Source organism: Strix uralensis, chromosome Z (genome assembly GCF_047716275.1).
Source record: "Strix uralensis isolate ZFMK-TIS-50842 chromosome Z, bStrUra1, whole genome shotgun sequence".
In the NCBI taxonomy this organism is placed as follows: domain Eukaryota; kingdom Metazoa; phylum Chordata; class Aves; order Strigiformes; family Strigidae; genus Strix; species Strix uralensis.
In genome coordinates this window covers 80,322,602-80,347,046 of record NC_134012.1, presented here as the reverse complement: position 1 = coordinate 80,347,046, position 24,445 = coordinate 80,322,602, and the positions used below count along the sequence as shown (strand labels likewise).

General features: G+C 39.0%; 1 protein-coding gene across 7 annotated transcripts in view; it reads right to left on the bottom strand.

Moving 5' to 3' along the window:
- Positions 1-24,445, bottom strand: part of PRUNE2 (prune homolog 2 with BCH domain) — a 148,438-nt gene that overhangs the window by 5,895 nt on the left and 118,098 nt on the right. For 3 of the 7 annotated variants that reach the window (XM_074856165.1, XM_074856172.1, XM_074856171.1), the window contains 8 exons: positions 23,616-23,816; positions 16,528-16,704; positions 11,459-11,561; positions 7,714-7,845; positions 7,475-7,561; positions 3,953-4,051; positions 1,853-1,888; positions 1,293-1,331 (listed from right to left, as the gene is read on the bottom strand). In XM_074856165.1, coding sequence (XP_074712266.1) covers positions 1,293-1,331; positions 1,853-1,888; positions 3,953-4,051; positions 7,475-7,561; positions 7,714-7,845; positions 11,459-11,561; positions 16,528-16,704; positions 23,616-23,816 — 874 coding nt within the window. The remainder of the gene's footprint in view (positions 1-1,292; positions 1,332-1,852; positions 1,889-3,952; positions 4,052-7,474; positions 7,562-7,713; positions 7,846-11,458; positions 11,562-16,527; positions 16,705-23,615; positions 23,817-24,445) is intronic. The other 4 variants (XM_074856167.1, XM_074856166.1, XM_074856168.1 and 1 more) reach the window with 4 other exon arrangements.

Genomic DNA, 24,445 nt, shown 5'->3' with positions numbered 1-24,445 from the left:
ATTAGTTTCAGTAATAAATTTTTAAGCTATTTCTTTAAGTTGGGGAAGGGAAATGCACTACAGTGACTTTTACATCCAACAATAACAATAATCAGTGATGCCTCATATGAATATTTAGTTCCCCTTTCACTTGCTATGCTGCAGCCTGCACTCCTTTAAATAAAAGAAATATCAAGAAAGCAGCTTTTTTCCACAGAGTTTTCATTGTCATATACTACAATGCATTCGAAAATCTTTGAATAGAAGGGACAGAAGTTGCATTTGAAGGTTGGGTAGGCCTCTTCTGTTTAACAAATATTTGGTATCAGATAACTACTTATGTGAATTTATTGCTTCTGAGGCAGTCTAACTGGTAGAACCAAAAATCAGTGACCAGTGTTTTGGGTAGTTCTCTGTGGTTGTTTTAAAAGCTAATCTCAGGAAAAACAGAGGAAAATTTGTACCACAAAAGAAGAAACTTTAGAAAAAATACAAGGAAGAAGCGGTGACATGAAAATTCTGAAGTGCACAAGCTAAAGAAAGGAGACTGAAAAGAAACTTCAAAAACTTGAAATCTTTAGTTACAAAAAACACGGGCAAAATGTCATACATGAACCAACAGACACAGCTCCCTTCTTTGGAATCTTGTGTACAATGCACACGTGAAAAAAGTGCACTGGGTACTTTCTAAGCTCTGCTCAGTGAGGCAAGGACTGTGTTCTTTGATGGTACTTTACACCATACTTCTTCAGTGTGTTAAAGCCAAAGCACAGAGTTATGTGTTTAAAGTATCTGATCATCAGCTGACACTGATTTATTAAGTGACCATAGACAAGTCTTAAGCCACTGGCCTATCCAACCAACACTGGAAAGACCTACCTTAACTAAGAATGAGGTAAATAGCTACGCCTAACTTAGTAAATTGTAAAAAATAATTTTTTAAAATAACTACTTTCTGAAAACTTTATGAATCATCTGACATTCTGGGTGAAGGATAGAAAATGTTTAATGAACCATTTTAATGGAGTAAAAAAGTGACTTCAGTCCTCCCTATGACTATAGAAACAAGCATCAAAGAATAGCAATTTTGTTTTTGTACTGTAAGGTTATGATTGTTCCTTAGTGAGACCCAATGGTACGAGAGCAGGCTGCTTACAGTGACAGGGGAAGTCAATTCACAAATGTGGCAACTTACACAGTAATTGTAACTACGAGCTGATTGCTGTACCAAACACATAATGTACTAGTGCATTCAATCTATTCCTGTGAAACAAGTAAATATAATGCCAGCATCCAGCTGAAAGCTGTCTTACTTGGCTGTTTCTGAAGTTTCCCTCAGCTCTTCATCCAGTCTGCATGAGTAAAAGTTATTGATACAAAGAAACAAAGAAGCAAGCAGAGCATAAGAGAGAAGCAGAGCAATAGCAGAGCAAAGAACAAATACAGTACATGCTCCTAAAATAGGCACCCAGTATTATGCACTGACCCTAAAGCTCTTCAGTTCAGTATGCTACCATTTAACCCTGTGCTCAACCCACCTTTAATTTCTAACTCCTTATTCAGCTCATTTGGAGGCAGAAACATAAAAGCAGCAGGGATCTGAAGCACGCCCAGTGGACAGAGCTGTAAGCATTCAGTTGCTCTACCAGATAGTATTGAACTAGCTGCAGCCTGCGCCAAGTCAAGGACATTTACAGTTCAGTAGGTTTTATTTGCATGGGAGGCTGATCTCAACAGCTTGAAGGGGAAAGTAAGATTCCACATCATTGCAAGTCCTCTCTCATTCAGCTGTTGAGGTCGCCTGCAGGTGAAAGGCTGTCACACAGATTCACTCCATTATAAGCAGTAGCATGGGCTAGAAAGCAAGTTTTACCTCATTCTTCTCTTAATACACTTCTCTTCATCATACCTTACAAGGTAAGAGTGGGTGAAGGAGGAAAAAAGATGTACAAGTTCATATGATAAAACATGCACACTGTATTCCACTTCAGTAAAAACTACCAGTGAACCACATAAACAAATCCTGGCATAACCCTATACTTTCTACAGGTGGTATTTCTCACGACCATAGGTGGTATTTTTGTTCTTGCCAGTGAAGCAATTATGAAGTTGAAAGCTGAATTTTATTTTATTTTGCTACAGGGATCTTTCTCAATTTGCAGCAGAAGGGAAGCCATCAGCTGAACACTGCTCTTCTCCCTGTGGCATGGGAATAATCACTCACAGTGCCTTGAATGCACACACCCACTACATCCTCGTATCAATGTGACACTTGTCAGCTTTCGATTTTTCTCTTCAGCAAAATCATGATCTCTCATCTGGCTGCTGATGACATGAAGTAGTCAGTTCCCTAAAATTTCTTAAGCTCTAAGTCCTAAAGTTTCTTTGGTACTGGTGCTGTGATCATTTCACCTTTGGTCTGAGAGGTGAATGGACTTTCCAAACAGTTTTCAGTCTACAAGGAAGAAAAGATGTGTGTAACACTGGTATGTGTACTGCTACAGACAGTGTAACAGTAAAATACAGCAAGGAAGCAGAGAGAGAAACACACTGAACTATCAGGTTAAGGCCTGTATCAAAGCGAATGGTAAGAAATTAAAATGTGTACAGGAATCAAAAGAGGAGGGGAAGAAGGAAGGGAGAGAGGGAGGATGAAAAAATTTTAGGGATGTTAAAACATTCTGCACATCTCTTTATCAGGTGACCACTGTGTTCCACATCCTTAGCATCACTCCACCTCTAAAGAAGTTAAAGCAGCAAATAAATTTGAGTGAAAGTCCCTATTATCCCTGATTTCATGACCAAAATTTACTATTTTTACAAGCATCACTTGCAAGAACTGAGCTTCCCAGTTGCTCCCTGGAATTACACCACAAATATCAGAGCAAACACCAGCTTGATGAAGGAAATTATGCTGCCTTCACAACTACTGTGAGGCAGGTGTGAAAACTCCTGCCTGGGTTGAAGAGATCTGTGACAGGTGCAAAAGAAATGTTCTTCATACCTAGTCACTGACAAACCATAAGGGAAAGACAATCATACTTGTGTATTTACTCATCAAAATACTTTCTAGGACAGAATGCTTGCCTATTCAAAACCTAGGACATTTGATAAAAAGAATAATTTAAAAAAGCATTCCTGAACAGTGCATTTTTTAAATAATGACTCACATTAAAACCATAATTGACTTCCAAGGTTTTCAGCCTTGGCATACCATTTCAATTCGTTGTTTTCTGGTCTGAAATAAAGCCAATTGACGTGAGCAATTAAAACCAACTTCCTACAATTTTTTAACAGATATCCCTCCTTTAGAAATACCTGAATGTAAAAAATCCTTTACACCTAAGAAGCAAGACACTGTCTTTCAGTGGTTCTGGGTCAAACCATGAAAACCAGCAAGATAAGGTTCGGTGAAACTACGGACTTTCAGTGGTTTTCTACTAAACAGACTATCTTTGAATTACTGTTTCAGTTCAAAGCTCTGTTTGACTAAAACTTAAAAACACTTTTACTTAAAACAGTGGTAAAAGTTATGGAAAAATATAGCATAGGTGATACCTCTGGAAGGTTTAAACTTTCTTCCTATTTTCCTTCTGGATTGCAATTAGTAAGTGAACAGTCTGTTCCAATTTGGATTATACAGTCACAGAGCTGATGAAGGGATTCTGAGCCTGAAAGTTTTGCTTCATTCTAACAGCAGTTTCACTTGATCCAGTACAAAAACTTCCTCTTCCTCTAAACATCAATTCCCATAGGGGTATATATGTATTGTGTTTTGTGTTTCCATTACACAGTGTTTTCCTGCTTCTGAGTTTGACAGTGGAAACTTTGTGAAACAACGCATAAGCATTTATAACAATATTAGGATAACAATATAGGCTTTCTGTTTTTCTTACAGACTCTGAAACGCTATCATTAGTTTGTGGAAATAGTTTCCATTAGAACAAGTAAACAGTTACTGTACATCACTTACTTGACAATACTGTCTGGTATGTGCACGTATTCCATTGGAATCATTTCACGAAGCTCTGCCAACGTGTTGACATACTGTATCTTACTACTGAACTTAGAGCTGAAACACAGAAGCAACATGTTAATTGACTTTCCTCCACTAATCTTTTATGCTATATTTAAAAAAAATAGAAGGTATGTTCTTAATGTATTAAATAATTAAGCATTTTGTTACTCACATTTCAATTACAGAGTTCAGCTGATCATGAGCATACCTGAGTTCTAGTGAGGCTGAAATCAAGTCTAGACCTTTTGCTGTTCCTTGCTTAGGTCGAATCACAGTATTTAGGACAACATTATACCTTGTAATGCCTATATACCAGTCAATGCAACTAGTTTTACAGTTCAAAGGAGATGTATTAAACTTTGGAGAAGAATCAAATCCACTACAGCATACTTACACGTAAAAAAATATGGGAAGCAATTCACTTAATGTGGTCATGATGAATTAACATCAAGTGATCATGACGAATTAGCATTTGCATTTGACACTGATTATCAATCAAACATATTAAAACTGATCTTCCTTGTTTGCTTAGATGAGTACAGATCTCATTGTGTATGTGCATGTCTATTCTTACTTCAGGACCTTCTTATGAGCAAATACTTCTCTTGTTTATTTCAGCTGTGCTATATGATCATTTACTGTGTTTGAGAAATGATCACTCAGAAAAAGGCTGAATTGTTCAGAAAACACACTTAAAAAAATAAGGCTATTCACTTGTCTAACCTGAATTATTTGATACGTATCAGCTTATGAGAAATCTATCTTTCTCATTTGCCTCATAAAGCAATTTTCCAATTTTAGCTCTGGCTGTATTTAGATAGTCTTTTAACATCAGTAATAGCAATGAATGCACGCTGACCGTAAATGTTCTTAAGTGTAGGTCACAAAAACCAGAACATATTCCTCCTATTTACTCCTGATCTGGGGATAGAACCAGACAACATGAAGCCTCTGAAACAGCTCTGAGAAGGTTACCGGCCCTCCCCTTACCATACATATCTTTCTAATGAGGTCAAGTGAGACAACTGAAACAGGAATACATGAAGGTACTGTGAATAGTTGTTTAAACTCATTCATTTTAATTTGCCTCTGTACCAGATTAGCATCACTAGGCACACACACTGGAGCAGGCCAATGGTCATGTTTTAAGATGCATGAATCACTCACAATTGTCCAGTCAAAGCCACAATAACATACAGATAATTCTTAGCATTTTATCCAAAATGTTAATCAATCTGCATCATCTGAACTAGCAGCTAAAGTAACTTGGCAAGATGCAAGCCCACCAGAAGCTTCTAAAGACTGTGGGGGTAAGAAAAAAGTTTTTTAAATCTATAAAAGGTTAATTTTTCCACTTGAGGATTCTCCTGGGTCCACTAATTCCACCACAGTGACTGATTTCTGAGTAATTGCTTCCTGTGGGAGTCTGTGTACAGGTATCCCAAATACATGACCAAAATAAGAGTCTTTGTTTCTTTCAGACTTCAGGGGAGGCATGCTACCAATAGCAGCATACTTCTTATGATTTAATTATTTCCATCAAATGCCAAGTAACTGTCACAGATGCTTATTTTATTAGAAATCTAATTCTTATCTAACACAGCTAAGATGATCTCTAGGGTGAATATCTGGTCTGTAAAGTGTACCTGGGATCTATCTTTGCAATCACAAATTCTTTCATCCTGTGTATTCAGACAGCTGTTCAGCGTTTGTCAGTCAAGACGAGTCCTAGACTCCACTGAATAACCTTGCCAGTTTCTGAGGTAGAACTGACTGTAGCACACTCTCAGTGACTTGACTGTCCCTTGCTGTTCTGTTGTCTTTCAGTTTCTTGATTCCTACTGCTTTGTCACACATCTCAGCTGAAATAGAATTAAAATTATGTTGCTCATGTTAGGCTATCTCATTGAAATCTCTGCTTGCCTTGGGACCAATTCATTTCTTACTCTCAAATTCCCACCGTGCATGTTAGTGGTTTGGTGAACAGCTCGAAGCTAGCAAACTAAGCTACAGCCATGGGCCTTCAATCTAACCAAGTTTCTATCTCCTCACATTGCTTGTTACTGAATTGACTCTCTTTTCATGCCTTCCAGAGGTTTTTACTCAGCGTTCTCATAGTGCTCTTCTGTCCTCAGTGAGGGTTCAAATATCTTATGTCAACTTCCACAAAACTCACACTGGCCATGTGTCCTGCCTGCCTTTTTTCAGCTCCCATTTACGCTGCACTTTCTTCTTGCACAGACACTCAACCTACTTGGCTGAAATGGAGAGTTTTGACTGCTCTCTATTGTGTCTAGTTTTGTACTGCTACTTTGCTTCACCAAACTATTTTGAGCGAACCTTTTCTCCTGTTTGGCAATGCAAAACCTCTAGTCACTGCTGCTCAGTATGGTCATTCTGAATAAATCACTAATGAATTGAAACAGATGTGGTATATTAGAATTTTAAAAATTTTACTGTCTACCTTTCCTCTGAGAGCAAACAGGATGCCAACAGAAATATCTCAGACACCAAATGCAACTCAGTGAATCCCCATCATAACCGATGATGTTCCAAGTATTGTTTCCCTGTTACTCTGGTATTTTTAATTGTCACTTTCTACTTGGTATTAAAAGACACCACATCTGAAAGAAGTCCGTTCTGAAGGAAGAAGCAAGTCCATTACAACACTCTGCCTGTTGCACTTTGGCAACAATGGGAGAACTCATGTGCTTCCTCATCCCAATGTCACCCTGTCAGGACCGAGCGCCCGGTGACAGACACAGCCAGTTTGCTCATCTGCAGCCTGGCGGCAGACCTCTCTGAGGTCTGTTAAGTATGTTACTCTTACTCGCTGCACGGCTTCTGTAGATGATGCTGCTTCTCTTGCCTGAAGCAACTCTTTCTCACACCTGTCAGTCTGCTCTCCCTGACCTCAGGATTCCAACTGCATACTTGCCCATCTTCTTCAAGAACTTGCGAGAACTTCAGGGTCCATAACATTTCTTTGCTATTTTGATTTTTTACTAATGAAAGCATTATTTTTGGTGGTATTGAACCTTTATTGGAACTGGAACGTCTTATGCATTCAAACAGCTCAGGGTGCTGGCAGTCCTCTTGCATGAACAGCAACTATTTTTTTTTAAACTTGGAATTATAGCCAGGATTTTTTAATGAGATTATTATATTACATGCAGATCCCTTTTCTATATGCCTTTTAGCTGGGCTTAGAACAAATACAATTTTAAGGAGGCGAACTCCCAGTTTGCATACACATACAGGTTTATGGTATCATGTCTATGATGTCTGCAACTAGATACTCACATAAATCACAATTTTTTTCTATTTTTCACTTTAGGAAAGTCAGCTTCAGCTGTCAAAATCTCAACATGAACTATAAAATGAGTACTCTTCAGTGAAAGATTAACAGCCGTGTTGGATGATTTAGAGTGCTTTGTATTCTCAGGGACATAGAAAATCACTGTATTTACTACATACCTTATAAAAGGTCGTGTCACAGCCAGAATTGTCCTGATAAACCAGGATGGGTGAACAATTATAAATGACTTCAAATTCTTCCGTAATCTAAGTAAAAAGGAAATGGTTTCTTAAAAAAACAAAAACCCACAAAACGTACAGAAAGATCATATACAGGGAACACTGTCATACAGGGGAGTAACAATAATGGACAGTGTTTAAAATACCAGCTGTGGAACAGAAAGGAAAATACTACTCACCGTCGATCAATCATCTGGTAACATTTTTTCATCCAACCCAGTCCAGGCATCCTCCTTCTTGGTGTTGCTCCATTCAAGTAGACAATCATATAGTCTTCAGCTACCATCAGCTCTAAGGTACTGATTACATAGCTGATAAAAACACAGAAGTGAGCACATACTTTATATTATCCATTTAAGCTGAAACTAAATCAGTCTACTAGGAATAAATCAAGGCACACTAAGCAATTTATGACAAGACAGTGTCTCCTCTCTTTAAACCAAAGCAAACGTTTAGGACTGGTCGCCATGCTACCTGTAGATGTCTAACTAGAAAACCACAATCTTATCTGCGTCTTCAGAAATATGTGGTTTCCTTAGAAAGACACAGTTTCATAGTAAATTTTCAAATCTCACATATGACTTTTGCTTTTTCTTAAAAGGGCATTAAATCATGAGATTTTGCAAGGGAGAGTGTGGCAAGACCATATGAAGTCCCAGGAGCTTCAGAAATTAACTGCTAAGAAAATTCTCTTCACTATTGATTGTCGTGTTTGTTCAAAACAAAAATAATAAGGGTCAGCACAAGATACTTGTCTACAATTCTTGTGATCCTTACACTACTGCTACTGAGTCTGTGCCTATCATCTACAAACACTTTGAATTTCAAGGCTAATAAAACTTGCCAATCAACCTGCCTTCTGATGGGACAGAGCAATCCATGGCATCACTTCATTTTGTGAGCAAAACACTCCAAACACTCATTAAATTCCTCAACTTCACAATGATAATTCAGACAGAACAGTGTTCTTGGGGCTAAATTTACCCGACCTAGACTAGAGCACAGTAGTCAGTCAAATGAAAGGGTAGCTTTAAATTCTTGTCTGTGACTACATATGCAGATGCTCTGCTCAGTAGTCCCTACCTCACTTAGGAGTTGTTCATCACAGGAATGTTCAAATTGTTCTCTCTACTACCCAGCCCCAAGGCATGTCTATGTAAAAACTGCAGTGAAAAATCGAGTCACACCTTAAAAACTTGAATTCCTGAGTTAGCTCACTACAAAAGGCAGCTCTATGCCTGAGCATAATGGCCCCTTTCACAGGTGTGTGGGAATGACTCATGGTCTAATCTGACCCTTGAATTCCTTAAGATGCAGTTTCTTTAAAAGAACAGTAGGAAATCTAGTTCTCAACAAAGAGAGTGGTATTTCACCCGGTCATAAAGTAGGCAGTTACTAACTGACCAGTTCCATGCATTTGTTAAATCCCATCTAAATCACTACTCAATGCTTTTCACTGCTCCCTTTTCTCACCTTGCAATTGTGCATTCTCTGCTTTTGCCTGACATTTGTAAAGGCTCATGTCTAACAGTGAAATATCAAAGCGAGGGGTTGTATAGATACTCTGATATAAAAAAACTTAATTTAACTGAACCTATCGACTATTTGACAGGTTATGAAATTAGACCTTCCTATATGGCACAATATCTAGTGCTCTGAAGGCATTTAGACACTGAAAGATACAGAAAAGTGTGCATATGTACTTCTTGAAACACTACAAGCCTTTCAGTTATAGAAACAGAGACAGTCTGAAAAATGTCTGTATTTGCCTAGGTGCAAAGGGAATTGTGACTGTTTTGAATACTCAGTTATAGTAAGAGCAATCACGCATACTTCTCATCAGGAATAAGAGGAGTATTACAACAAAAAGTAATCTCTCCTAGTTTTTTAGTCAGATCTCACTTATCTCATGTACTTTCACTCAACAGCTCTTATAGACTGCGGATTGATTTAGACCATTTTTCATTTTATGGATGCTGAGCTCTCTTGCAAACCTTACCTAACTGGTAATTTCTGTATTATCTGAAAAGATGGACAGAATTTTCCCACTGACTAGAAAAATTCACTCACTCTGAAGGCTAGAAGTGCTGGTTTTGATTTTCAAACTGTCGTTTTTGAAGTTGTGATTCTTTAAAAATCTTTTACTCTCTAAACTGTATCAGGCAGTCACAAATGAAACAGCAGAATTTTCCATGTGGTTCTGTATCATCTAGAAGTGCTGAAGAAGATGGTCTCTCAAGAGTTTTGGCTCAAACCCAACTCTTCAAAGACAGTTTTATAGAACCAGTTAAGGTAACAAATGGGAACCAAGTCATTGAAAATGTGAAGGGAATCCAGAAGTGAAAGTAACTGCAAAACTCAGGAACAATTGAGGACAGTTGTTTATCAGAAACTAGATCTGGCTTATATACTGCAATTATCTATCAGAAACATGCAGTATAAAAAATGAGAAGAGATGTAATGACTTGCACGTCTCTCCAGAACCCTATATAATTCAATAGTAAAGAATTCACAAATATTTAAACATATCAGTTATTGGCTGTGTTGCAAACTGTCACATTTCCTCTATTTCAATGCAATTAATAGGCATTAGAACTGAAAGAGAGGGGTGATGTGACTTTCCTTTTTCTTGTCTTACACGGTCTATAAGGCTTAAAGTAAGCTGAAGGTTCACAGCCAGCCTGAACTCTCTTTTATACTACTACCCCAGAAAAAGACAGTGAATAATAAAATAGACTGGCGATTATCATCAAGTGATGTGGAAAACTCTTTTAAGGCTTGAAAAGGCTTCCTCTGCAAAGCCCATTTACCACCACCTCTATGAACAAGGATCTGGGGTGAAGTCAAAAAGTAACTATTTAATGTCAATCATGGTTACACTCAGCTGTGTTCCCTAGTTATCAAGTTAAAACCACTGTAGAAATTCCTCTCCTCTAAACCACTAGGCATTGTGTAAATCCATTACTGTAGATGACATAGGGGTCTTAGAGGCTCTACCAGACAAAGGCTAGCAGTTGGTCTGACCTGGAACTAAAGCACTCAATCTTGTTTTTCACATGTAAACACAATGTTGAAGGCATTGACTGTCACCTTGTGCATCTTCAAGGACTGGAGTTTTAAGGAGACTGGGTCTATGTCCTTGGTACCTCATAAGCTGCAAGTGGCAAAGGCCAGGCCTCTGCTTGCTTTAGAAATTACTTACTGGCTTTTAGCACAGAAAATGCTGGAATGATTGATTTTTTTAACAGCCGCTTCAGGGGAGCGCTACCTTTTTGGCTGCCAAACCAGTTGCTATTAGGAGTCATTTTCCTGTGATAAATCTGGGCTCATGCAACCAAATTTGTGTCCTGTCCAACTGGCCCCTGCCACTTATAACTGAATCAGAAGCAGCTGGAGTCAGGAAAAATACTTAAGAGTTGTTTGTGTCAGCAACTGTCATTTATCCTGTATTTTTAAAACCAGTGTCGAAATGGTCCTGTGACTCCTAAACACAGTATGTATTAAAAATACAATATTTAGTGATACATCATGATAATAATATATAATAAACAATGAACAGTGAAAATCAGTCTGGTTGCCTAAGTCCCTGCTGATTGTTCTCAGCAAGGGCTGGAAATCACTAGTGAAACAGTGCAATGATTGTAGGCCCAAGAAGCTGAAGATACTGCATTCCTTGACATTTAGGGAGATACTGTAGTCAACTTTGGTCCTGCCAAATACACCTTAATTTGGGAGGGTGAGTAGGTAATACCAAAACAACATGCCACTGAGCAATTTATCTAAAACTGCTATTTTCCTTGTAATTCAGATCACCCCCCTTCTAATGACCAAAATTACCTCTTAATTAAAGACAGGTTATCTCTCACTACATAATTGTAAGTACTAACTCAAAAGACTCTGTCGCATTTCTCACATATCACTCACAGGAAAAGATTTTCCATGACATAGTTGTAATCAGTTCGACTGCTGTCTGGCAAGAAGCACGCCGCAAACACAATGATAGCATTCAGACCATCGCCATAGTATCCTGTGGAAAAAATGAAATGGCATTTTTATCTTTGTGAAAGACTCTTAACAAGATAAATTTAAAAAGAAATCTCAAAGTCCTGGCATAGAGATACTATGTCTACTGCTGAAGAAGACCGAAAATGTATAAACTATCATCAAGTGATAAGGAAGTAGGATAGTCAGTTATGTTGAATTCCTGAAAAACACACTTAGCACAACTATTATAGAGACCAGCAAAAGACCTTGTAAGTAATACAATCTCATCTGAACTTCTGGTTCGTTGCATCTCTATGGTAATCATGTGCTGAATGCTCACCTTAGACTGGGGAATAAGGGGCTAAAGAAAATACCCTACATTTGTTATCCTGCATCTTTTGAATGATGTTTCACAAAGTCTCACAATTCAATCTCAGTTGGCTTGCACAGCTCCAATGGCCTCAGGATATTACAGTTATGACTGCACCCCACTATACCTTAAAAGCTCCTGGAGATCAGTGAGGTCCTTTGCTGCAAGTTTTGTATAAAATACTTTTTTACCTTGGACACTCCAGTTGTCCAATACTGGCATTCTCTGGGCTGCACCACTGTCTAACGATAGCTGTAAACCCTCAAAGCTGCAGCACTACTGCTCTGGGGTCCAGGACAGTTGCTTGTTACTCAAAAGAAAATATTTTTTTTTCATGATGGATTAATGCTGGTTAATCTTCTCTGCAATCCTTTGCAGCTGCTATGGACTTCTGTATTATCAATAATAAATACAAAATACTCTTGTATTTAAGTTGAAAGTTTTGTTTAAAGTATACATGCAATCAGGAGGCAATTTATAAAGATGTAGAAAGGGTTGCAGGTAGATAGCACTAATGATGCACTGAGATAGAAGCTAGATACACTTAGAGAATGACTTGAAAGCCTTTCAAAAGAGGCTAGGAGAAACTAACCATGAGGAGAGATGATAATGTTTGTGAAGGAAACCCTGAATCTCCCCCAGAGATAGGAACACATTCCTGACAGAATTAAAGGATAATACTGGCACCTGTACAACACTTTCACAAGGAGATTTTATGACTTTTACAGAGCTTTTTGGATACTAGAGAGCAGTATCCAAGTCTAACCCTAAGGCTCATAGAACTTCTTGCACTGTAGCCAGCCAAACAAAGCAAAATTCTCTATGGAGAGACAGAGGTAATACACAAATGGTGTGTGTTAACCAGGGAAGAGTAAGAGACTAGTTTGTTTTCTCCTTTCTCACTAAACACCTAAGCTGAGTCTCAGATAGCTGAAATAAGGAGATGTTTATGTCAAGAAGTAATTTCTTACATGGCTTTGCAGAGATCTTCAAAGAATCCAGAATCCCTGACAAACTGGGTGCTTCAAGGCACTTGCCCGTGAAGTCTTCCATGCCAAGGAGAACCGCAGCTGACTAGCCTCAACACTGTCCTAGTCAGAAGGACATGCACAGAGGCACTCTCCACTTAGGGCTCTCAGCTGTTCCTTAAAGGACAGAAAAACACCACTGCTTCCCCAGTTACAAAGGGGAGCAAAAGAAGGGTATGCCTCTGAGAGAAAAATGTGCATGTCAGACGTAAGTCTCCTGCCTTGAGTCGTATGGTTTCAAATCAAGGTTTGGCAAAACAACCTGCCAAGGGATTATGTTGGATTTCTTTCTTTCCGAATTTGTTCGGTAGATTTGACTAAATATAATGCATTGGATAAGATAATACATATTGGTGATAGTAACCCCGACACTGAGTTGAGAATGCCAGCTAGGTTAGATCTCATCCACTGAAGAATCATTTGGATACTGCATGAAACTTCCTGTTCTTAGCCTTAACTCCATCCTTCCATGATCTTGGTATCTCTTGTCTTCCCAGCACTGTGAAGTAGCTTTTTTTCTGGCTTTCAGAGGCCAAAAGCCAGCTAATCTATAGCTGAGCTTCCAGAGCTGGAGAAGTCACTGTACAACAGCAGCGCAGCATATGACCACTGTCTTCTCCAGTTCCACAGTGCAGTGTTGCTCTCCATCCTGTTGGAGGACATGGACAGGCATAAGAGCTCAGGATTAGGGTTTGAGTTTAAACCAGAGGGCAATGTGGATATAACTACTTTAAACCATGTGACATGGCATGGTGTGTCATAGCTCCAGCTCATGTTAGGATCCAGTAAACATGAACAGCATATCTATAGATATAGATATGGGTGATTGACTGGTGTCCCAGTGAAGATGCTAAGGTCAAATTCAAAGAGTAGCATTGCATTCTCTAGCAAGGATGTACACAGGGATGAGGAAGAAACTCCAGTCCTGTGTTCAGCACCTTCACATTTTAAGAGTTTGACATGAAGGAATATACCAGTCTTCTCAAAAGAAGCAATGAGAAAAGAACACCTCCCACAGACATCATTTAATACTACTCTCTGTTATGTTTCCATCTTCTCAATAGACCCAAATACTTTCAAAATGACAGTACTAATCTCACCTATTCCACCCTAGCTCATCCCTCAGCTAAATCGTTTCAGAATAAATCGGTACTTTTTTTCCCCTCAGCTTTACAAATAGGGAGATTTCCTTCCTTCCATAAATTTAAAAATCTTTAAAAGACTTTCAGGACAATTTATATCATGCTGTCATAAAGCAATCTGTCTAGCTGGCTCAGGAGTTTGGCAACAAGAGCACACTGTGGCAGGTGTGTCCATTATATTACACAGCAGTTTGCAGTTCACGTAAAGCATCATTATGTGCAGATGCCACCTAAAGGTACACAGAAGAAAAACCCGCAGATAAATCTAAGTCACTTTTCCTTACACATGCCTGTAGTCAAGGAATGTTCACCCAAGGGAGAAGTGCTTTTTAATTCATCACTAGAAGTCAGTAAAAGCCATTTGCCCAAATTCTCAGTCAGCCTATGCAAAGAGACAGATCTCTAAGATAAACTTCTCCATCAACATATGTGGAAGGCAAGTTTACTCTCCTCCTTCCTATTTTGTGGCTACCATCTAGATTCTGCATTTGGTGTTATCTGTCATATGGCAGTAGATCATTGAATCAAGAGATGCTTGACGTGACTATCAGTTAACTAATTTTAGCCAGAATCTGATCTTAATCTTGAGGTTAAAGGAAAAATTACTGGCTCTCTAAAGCACTCCAAAGATACTACAGTATTGCTGAAGGGAACAGCATACAGAATAGGCCTAGCCACTGTAATAGACCAACTGTTCAAGACGTCCAAAGTTTTCCCATGACCCATGCATCAAAATGATTTTGTTTCCACATCTCCAGTCTGCCACTTCATAAACACAGAATTTGATCCAGTCCTTAACTCACTTTGATATGGCTAGAATTCAGGCAAAATTTCCCATTTAGCCAGTGGTGGGCTGCAACTTACCGTTACATCTCACAGGGTTCTGTTACAATGGCTAAGTTACTGATTAGCACCCATTCAAAAGTAAAGGAAATGTAATGTTCTTCATCTTAGATTTGAGTGATCTGACAAAACAAGATGTCGGACATGTAAAATTTGAATCCTGATTATTTCACACTGAGAGCCGAGCTGAATGACCTAGACTCCCATTGATAATTGTGCATTATTATGTACTTCATAGTTGCCATCAGAAATGTCTGCCACTGAACTAGTTCTTGCTCAACAGTCAAGCAGTGCTCAATTAAGAGTTACTTCTCCACTCACTAAAATGGACTGATATTTATTTTCATAAAAGCTAGTATAAATGTATACATCAGCACCTAGTAGGAACTATACATGACAGTTTTCACCACAAATGTACCTAGGTTAGTTTACAGCATACAAAAAACATATAAATAAACACCATTAGCAAGGCCTCAAAATATTTTATGTTTGTTTCCTAAATTATGCCATCTGTGTCTGTTTGTTAAACTGTGTCTGAGGTGTCATCACATTCATAAATCTTTGATGATATTGTTATAGTGGGAAAATGCTTGGAGGTTTAAACATCTTTGTTAATTCCAACTAAACCTGCTGCACACTGGCCACTGTGAACCATCTGTAGGCTAGCATTTACTGCTTTTAATGTAAATGGGCAAATTTACCACATCCCCAGGTAATACAATTAACCATCATTTACTTATGTCACTTTTACCAGATAGAGATTCAACACTGAAAAGACACTGGAAACAACACAGTGGAAACAACCGTTTACCTTTAAATGATGTTATGGATCAGCAACACTGTGACAGAACCATTCTCATATAAACTCTCAAATCTTATCTCTGAGATGCTAAGTTACCTGCCCCTGTTTTTGCAGGAATAGAACAACTCATGCTAGTAACACCTGAACTACAAATTCTCTGAGGGGCTTAGGGAGCAGATGAGCAAAGGAGACAATATAGCAAGCACATGAGGTCATTTTCCTACTTTAAATGTTTTCTTTGATACTCTATTTGATAATCATTAACGAATTATGTGAAAAAAACCCATAAAACAGTTGCTGGTGAAATACTGTCTGGTGACAACTATAAATGGCAGAAAAACAACATAAGGAGCTTAGCCAGATGAATAGAAGCCCCAGGGAAAACTGTATTCTTTTTTTCTTTTGCCACTCTACTTGATTAGATCTGTGCACCCACATATATCATTCAGCAAATCACTGAGCACTATACTTCCTCATGCAAAACTTTTTGTCAAAATCCAGAGAATAAAGTTTTTAATTTTTTTTTTTCTGTAGGACAAAAGTTTTTTTCCTGAATCTAAGACAGTTTTAGTCTACAATGACCAGACTGTTACTGACACATGTATGTCAGTTTATTTGTTGCTCCTGAAATTGCTTCATATTTAAAATAATCATTAGTCATTGCCACACTGAATTGAAAGCCAGGTTGATTTCAGCCATGTCTGAAAAATAAACTCTCTCTCCCCCTGCCAGTATGATAACTGAACTAAAATAAAAACAAATCATGCTCAATAAAGCATGAATTTTTTACATCAATCTAAAAAATGCATTCAGGGTGTTCCTACCTCCATGTGAAATGACCCTTCTGTAAGGTTCAATGACTTTCATATCAATTCTTTGTTCTTGTTCTCCAATAACCACTGTTCTCCATAACCTGTTGTCCTCTCGCTCCTCTTCAGCAGTGTACTCCGGAATTGATTCAGACTCCTCCTGGGAAGCATCCTTAGTAGCAGTCTGCTCTTCTGAAAAATAAAATTGTGTATATTACATCTTCCTGTAAATGCTCCAAATATTTTCTTTGTTACATACATTTGAAATGGACGACTGAAATCAAGTGGATTTTCGTAGCACTATCCTGGATCTGCACTGGTATAAGTAAGAGCAGAATTTGGTCATCTAACAGTCAGTAAATGAGACGTTTCCATTTTTTTAAACTCTTCATCATTATGAACATAAAAAGAACAGCAGCAATTATCACTATGCAGAACACCACCAAGGGATTTTTGCATCTAGTTAGTAAAACTGATCAGCTGCTTACTAGAGATACTGCACTGTAGGCTGTAAAAATCTTTGTGTTGAAGGTATGAGAACTACACTAAAAAGCAAACCAGGGAACTAAAAGTGAACACCGCAATGCTTCTTGTCTAGAGAGGAATTACCACAGAGCTACAGGTTCTCAACTTTTTCCCAGTTTCTATTCAATCTCTTCATGTCTGGCACCCACAAATATGAAGAACGCCCATCTTTCTCTGCTTCGGTCATGAGATAATGCTGACTCCTCATATAAATAAGCACAGTATTCACTTCCCCAGGACCTTTTGGTTGAGGTTAAATACTAGTTCCCGACCAGATGTGAAGTACAGAGCAGCCATTCAATCTGGCCTGTTCAAACCAGGACCCACGAGAGAACAGGTACATGCAGTCACAGATAAAATGATCACAACAAACTGCATTGCTGACAAGAGACTATGAAATGTCATAGCACAGCCTCTCTGCTGGATACTCTTAGTTTCAGAAAAGCTGTGAAGTAATTAACAAAATCTACATTTTCATTGCACATTGATGAGATGGCTCTTAACAACAAATTTAACTGCATTCCAGTTTTTCAAACTTAATGGCTGTTTACAGAGAAAGTGACATGAAAAGTGATTCTGTGAACAGCTGGAATTATTTTATTTCCTTCTTTAGTTATTGTTAAAACATACTGGTTTTTCCATGGGGAAAAAAAAAATCCCTCTTTTGTACTATTATTCTTGCTGAAGCACCTTTGCCTTGTGGCTGTGTGTGTATTATTAATTTATCTTCATAATAAAGATTCTAAAAATTTTATGCATTACACATATTTGAAGTAAAATCAACTGTTCTTTTTAAAGTATTATTCTGTTTCTGCAGTCATAAGAGCAGGATTTGATCATATAAGTCAATAAGCGAGGTAACAGTAAATAAAGATATCATGAGATACATTATGACATACACATTGAGTACGTAAAAAGCTGATCAGACATCTTATTTGAAAATACTAGAGAGACCTGTAAGAGTTAAGAATAAACTAAAAGAAATTATTTTAATTGACAAGAAAAAGTAAAGAACATGTTTCATAGAAGTCCTCAAACCTTTCTGTGTATTGGTTTATCTTGGGATGCCTTTTTGATTAATGCTTCTTCTTGAACTACTCACACAACTGGAAGTGTATGATCCTTAACACACACCAGTTTATCGTAAGAATTAAATCAATTATCTTTATGAAATCAGAAATAAGACAGTATACTGCCTATATACTACATATATCTATACCCATAGAACCTATGGGCACAGACACATACATGGACTGACTATTAATTTGTAAAACTGATTTCTGCATTAAAATCTACCCACCAAATTTATTAGTAATATCAAGTTCCTCAAAACACAAAAAAACCTTTGAACTTTTAAAAAATATAAATTAGGTTTAACACATATTAGTAGGACTAATGAAATCTGAATTTCTACTGATGCCTGTCTTGTATTTTCTGTCCCTAATATAAAGTATTATTAGGGAATAATATTAGCGAAAGGGCCCCCTCTCCGAGGTAGATCTCTCATGTGCAACAAAAGCTGAGCCTATCACCAACTCTTTCTTTACCCTATTCCTGCCTGCTGGAATCTTACAAGAAAGAAGTCAGTAATATTTCACCCTCCTACCTCACTGCCTAACCAGTTAAAAACATATTCAAGTAAAATTGTATTTATGGTGGAAACAGGGATGGAAGATCAAGAAACACACACATGCATATTCTTCCAGGATTCCTGGACTGGCCAGAAGGTAGAGATTTTGGAGCACTGCCTGAGGAGGTGGCTCGTGCCCAAGAAGCACCACCATATAACGAATTACCAGAAGATGAAAGGCGGTATGCTCTGTTTACTGATGGATCCTGTCGTGTGGTAGGAAACCATTGGAAGTGGCAAGCTGCTGTGTGGAGCCCCACAAGACAAGTCGTTGAGGCCACTGAAGGAGAGGGCGAGTCAAGTCAGTTTGCAGAAGTAAAAGCGATCCAACTAGCCCTAAAGATTGCTGAACGAGAAAAGTGGCCAGTACTGTATCTCTACACTGACTCCTGGATGGTGGCTAATGCCCTGTGGGGGTGGCTACAGGAGTGGAAGAAGACCAATTGGCAGCGCAGAGGTAAACCCATCTGGGCTGCTGCACTGTGGCAGGACATCGCTGCCCGAGTGGAAAACGTGGCTCTAAAGGTATGTCATGTAGATGCCCATGTGCCCAAAAGCCGTGCCATCGAAGAACATCAAAACAATGAGCAAGTAGACAAGGCTGCTAAAATTGAAGTAGCTCAGCTGGACCTGGACTGGGAGCGCAAGGGTGAGCTATTTGTAGCTCGATGTGCCCATGAAACATCCGGGCACCTCGGGAGAGATGCAACGTACAGATGGGCTCGTGATCGAGGGGTGGACCTGACCATGGAGGCCATCTCACAGGTCACTCATGAATGCGAAACATGTGCTGCAATCAAGCGAGCCACACGAGTAAAGTCTCCCTGGAACAGAGGGCGATGGCTGAGTTTTCGATATGGTGAGGCCTGGCAAATTGACTATATTGGACCATTGCCACGAACACGCCAAGGCAAGCGCTACATACTCACCATGGTGGAAGGAACTACTGGTTGGCTTGAGACGTACCCTGTAAATCATGCCACTGCCCGAAATACCATTTTAGGTCTTGAAAGGCAAATTTTATGGCGACATGGTACTCCTGAAAGAATCGAATCAGACAATGGGACCCATTTTCGAAATAATCTCATAAACTCCTGGGCAAAGAAACATGGCATTGAGTGGGTGTATCACATCCCTTATTACCCACAAGCGTCTGGAAAGATTGAAAGATACAATGGACTGTTGAAGACTATGTTGAGAGCATTGGACAATGGGGGATGGAAGCACTGGGATATAAATTTAGCAGAAGCCACTTGGCTAATTAACACCAGAGGATCTGTTAACCGTCCTGGTCCTGCCCAAACAAAACCCCTTCATACTGTGGGAGGAGATAAGGTCCCTGTAGTACACACAGGGAAATGGCTGGGGAAGGCAGTGTGGATTGCTCCTCCCTTGGGAAAAGGCAAGCCCACTCATGGGATTGTTTTTGCTCAGGGACCTGGATGTACTTGGTGGGTAATGCGGGAAAATGGGGCTACTCAGTGTGTGCCTCAAGGAGATTTAACCTTGGGGGGGAAATAATCTGTGGGTTGAGTTGTATGTTGCAGGAAGTGATGGAGGAAGTAGGAATGATGAAGAGTGAACCAGATACGTGCGATGATGACCCAAACCTAGCCGGTGCTGGAGTCCAACAGTCAAACATACTGCTCCTGTCCTGAACATCCATCTTGACAGATGGGAGCCAAGTCACTGAACATCTGGAGGAGTGAAGAAAGCTTACGGAATGAATAAATGAGTGTTATGTGGGACCTGGGCATGACGTAAATGGTATGGAATAAGGGGTAGAGACTGTACCGGGTCTGGCTGAGCCAGAATTGGTTTTCCCCTGTAGCAGCCCTCATGGTGCTGTGTTTTATGTTGGGAGCTGGCAGGGTGTTGATAGCACACTGGTGTTGTGGCTACTGCTCAGTAGTGCTTACACAGCACCAAGGCTCTTTCTGACATTTCCCCCCCCACAGTGGGACGGGGTGGGCAAGATCTTGGGAGGGGACACAACCAGGACAGCTGACCCGAACTGACCAAAGGGATATTCCATACCATATGACGTCTGCTCAGTATAAAGCTGGGAGAAAGGAGGAAGGGGGTGGGGTCACCCTTGGTCCTCCGAGGCAACCACTACGCGTATTGGAGCCCTGCTTCCTGAGAAGGCCCGACATCGCCTGTTCATGGCAAGCAGAGAATAAATCTGTTTTCTTCTTTTGCTTCCGCGTGCGGACCTTTGCTTTGCTTTGCTTATATTAAAACTGCTTTTGTTTTACCCACAAGGGTTGTTTTGTTTTCCTATCTTATTTTCTTTCTCCTATTTGCCCTATTGAGAAAAAAAGGGGAAAGGGGGGGAAGTGATAGAGTGACTTGGTGGGTACCTGGCATTTAGCCAAGGTCAAACCACCACAATAATGTGACCATGTAAGTCTTTTTTCCTTAGGAACTGCAAATAAAGGGGAGTTTGAGGAGATCTAAGGCTGGGAAGAAGAACAGACTGCAAAAGGTGATTTTTTTCAAGTATACTATTTCAAATTGGTTTAACAGTTGCTATCAGTAGATTATGTATTGTGGAAATGAAGCATGTATTCATGCCTTCTCAGGATACAATGGTCATGATCTTTAATAATATACTTAGCATTCAGTTCTGAAATACCACATATTCTGTGACACTGGGAACCAGCTTACAAAATGCGTAACCCTGCTCCCTCCAAAGCTAGATATATTAATGCAGTTTTGGATGATGTTAAATTTTTAAAGGTACCACTGGAAACAATATGAAAACTACATGTGTACAGTCAAGCTATGCAAACTTTGACAAGCCATCACAGTGTGGTCCATTCCTATGAGGATATAGGGTCCCGCCCTGGATGCCATTATGCAGCTCAGGTGCCTTCAGAATAGATAGACAGGATTATCAGAACAGCCTAGGAAAACTGTCTAGTCAGCTGATTCCTTGGAGGTTAGAAAGAGCATGGCTGAGGGAGAGAACTGTAGCTGGCAGAATAGCTTTAGTGAAAAGAGGCTCGGCTAGGTAACTGGCAGACTAATGCTGAAAATTGCATTTGGGGTTTGATTTTTTTTTTTTGGTGGTGAAATTGCAAATGACAAAAAACGATGAGAAGAGATCCTGATAAAACTTACGATGCTGGAACCAGTCAAATGAATTATTTTTGGAAAGAAATGGTACTACATCACCTCTTCCTGACGAAGTGGCTATGATTTACTGCCTGGAGTGTTGCTTTTGCAGAGAAAGATGCACCAGTGTGAAATTCAGAAAGGAAATAAACATCTGCAGACAAAATAATAAACACTCTTTTACTTTCCAAATAATGCTGATTTGGGGGGAGGCCTTCACTCTATATGCACATACGGTTTTCAGAAATGCAATTTTTATGTAGCCTACTTGTTTTATTGCCAGCTGCTTTTGATAAAATGTGAATTTTTTCCTCTTCTACTCTCTGTTCCTGGCTCATCTAAGTGGAAGACATTTTGCTGATTAATTATGTCTAAAAATCAAACTACACATCTGTAAAAATGTCACCAAAAACACAGACACCTTGAGTTCTTCTTCACTTAGGAGTCTGGGGAAACTGGTCCAACTTTAGCAACTGAACGAATCATCACATTTAGAAAGCAGGGGAAAAAGCTGGAAAGAAATGCTTGCCATAAATAAAACTGCCACCAAAATCACTAGAGTTGAATTTATGTACTTGAGGGCTTAAAGGCAAAATCTGTTCCACCAAGGACAGATATTTTTGCTCTCACACAGAGGTCCCAACAGCCTAAACCTGCAAGCACACGCTGCTCTGGTGTGAGCACGCATGTGTGTTTGTGTGCGTGTTAGTTTTAACCTTTGCTACAAAATACTCTAACCATCAAACAACTCGTCACTATGCTCTGCATCTACCCATAAGGAAATCGGCCTTCTAATGAGAAGTGACATTAGAGATGCTCACGCATGATTGAGTACACAGTAATGTCTCTTTGGCAATATCACTTAAACTGATGCAACTGTTCTTGTATGTTCAAAAGAGCATACAATTTTTAAATTATAGTGACCTCACTAGCAATAGAGAATTTAAATGCAAGGGAAAATTCAGTTTAAATTGATCCATTTTTAGAGTTTCTTTCTGTTTTAGATTGTAAGATGGTCACACTACTTTTCCCATCAAATAGTTTATGATCTTTATGTATTTACATTAGTGAATACAGTTCTTACATGGTTCTTAAGGTACTAGAAAGGAATGTGTGATAACACCCTATTTTGTACATCATGAGGGTAAGTAAAGTAAGATAGAGTACAACATTTTTACACCACATGAGAGAAAATTATTAATATGTGAAGGAAGAGTGAAGTGTCCATTACCTACAACTAGCTCTGCTGAGAAAGCATATTTAAATTGGTGGAATGAGGAGTTCTGTTGTTCCATCACCTAAGCTGGCTTATCATGCCATGCACATACCTTCCACGTCTCAGCTTTCCAAACATGCATGGGAATAAAAAAAGACTAACTAAAGACCTCTCTCACCATGCTGTGTCTACTTCATTCATACAGTGTAAGCGCTTTGGTGCAGCTTACGTCAGCCAACACATTTTGCACAACATCATATCCCTAAGTACCGCTGATGTAACCATAGCCTAGAGCTGGCCAGAGCTGCACAAAGGTGCAGTTAGCTATAGTGTTCTCTGCAACAGAGAGCAACTGCTTTCTCCTTCTTGAACAACACTTTCAGACAAGTCCCACAGTACTGGACAAAGACAGGACTTTCTGCACTCTGCGTAAATCAAAACTTATTCCTTTACACAGGGGAAGAAAGGTTAAGAAATAGCACACAGTAAAAATATCTGGACACCTAGCATTAATTCTCAAATGCTTTAACCATATTCAGTAATGAGACTGATCATGTAAGCAGTAAAGAAAGAAACAGAGATGAACTTTAAATTTACAATCTAGAACATTACCTTGTCCAGTGTATTCAAAAGAGTCTGCTTCATCAGGAGTGTCAAGGTCATCTACATTGATGTCAATTTCATCCGGCGTATCCAAATTATCATCAGAAAGTACAGACCCATCACTCTGGTCCAAAGAGAGATTGATATTTGGAGCAGTGAGCTTTATCCTTCTGGGATGGGAACCGTTAAGATCAAGAGAATTGGGAGGTTCTGAAAAAAGAGGAAGAAAAAAGAACTTTATTTCTTCTGCATACAGTTCATCTCCCAGATACTTGGAGATCTTCAAACACAGTGGGACAGATCAATTTTAGTAACACCAAGCCATTTAAGACCACCTAACATAGAACACAAATATCAACCTTAATATTTAAAGAAATAAAGCATCTACAGGAATGGCAGATGTCGCTGGGAGCTCTTAAACTATGGAAAAGCTAGATTCACCTTTTTGCAATCATCAGACAAAAATCAAGCCTTGGACATGCTCTGACACGTTTAAGAATTTAAAGAGCAATATACAAATCATTTGAGTTATGAACCAAGACATTGCTGAATCCTGAAAAATTAATATGAGTGAAAATGCCCTGTAAATATTTGTTTTCTTACGCACTTGGTGCTATTCAAATGGTGCTGATTTGCAAATAGCTATGTCTTTAGTTTTAACTATAGAATATCTTATTCAATACAGTAACAGAACTAAAAATACCTCTGAGTCTCTTCATCAGTCTTAAATAAAAGTAGTCTTCAAGAAAAAAGCTAGGTATGGCTTTGCCCCTTGGCACTGCATTGTGTGGTACATTTCAAGCTGTTCTGTCTGAAGTATTCTGATGCTAACTTAGTTC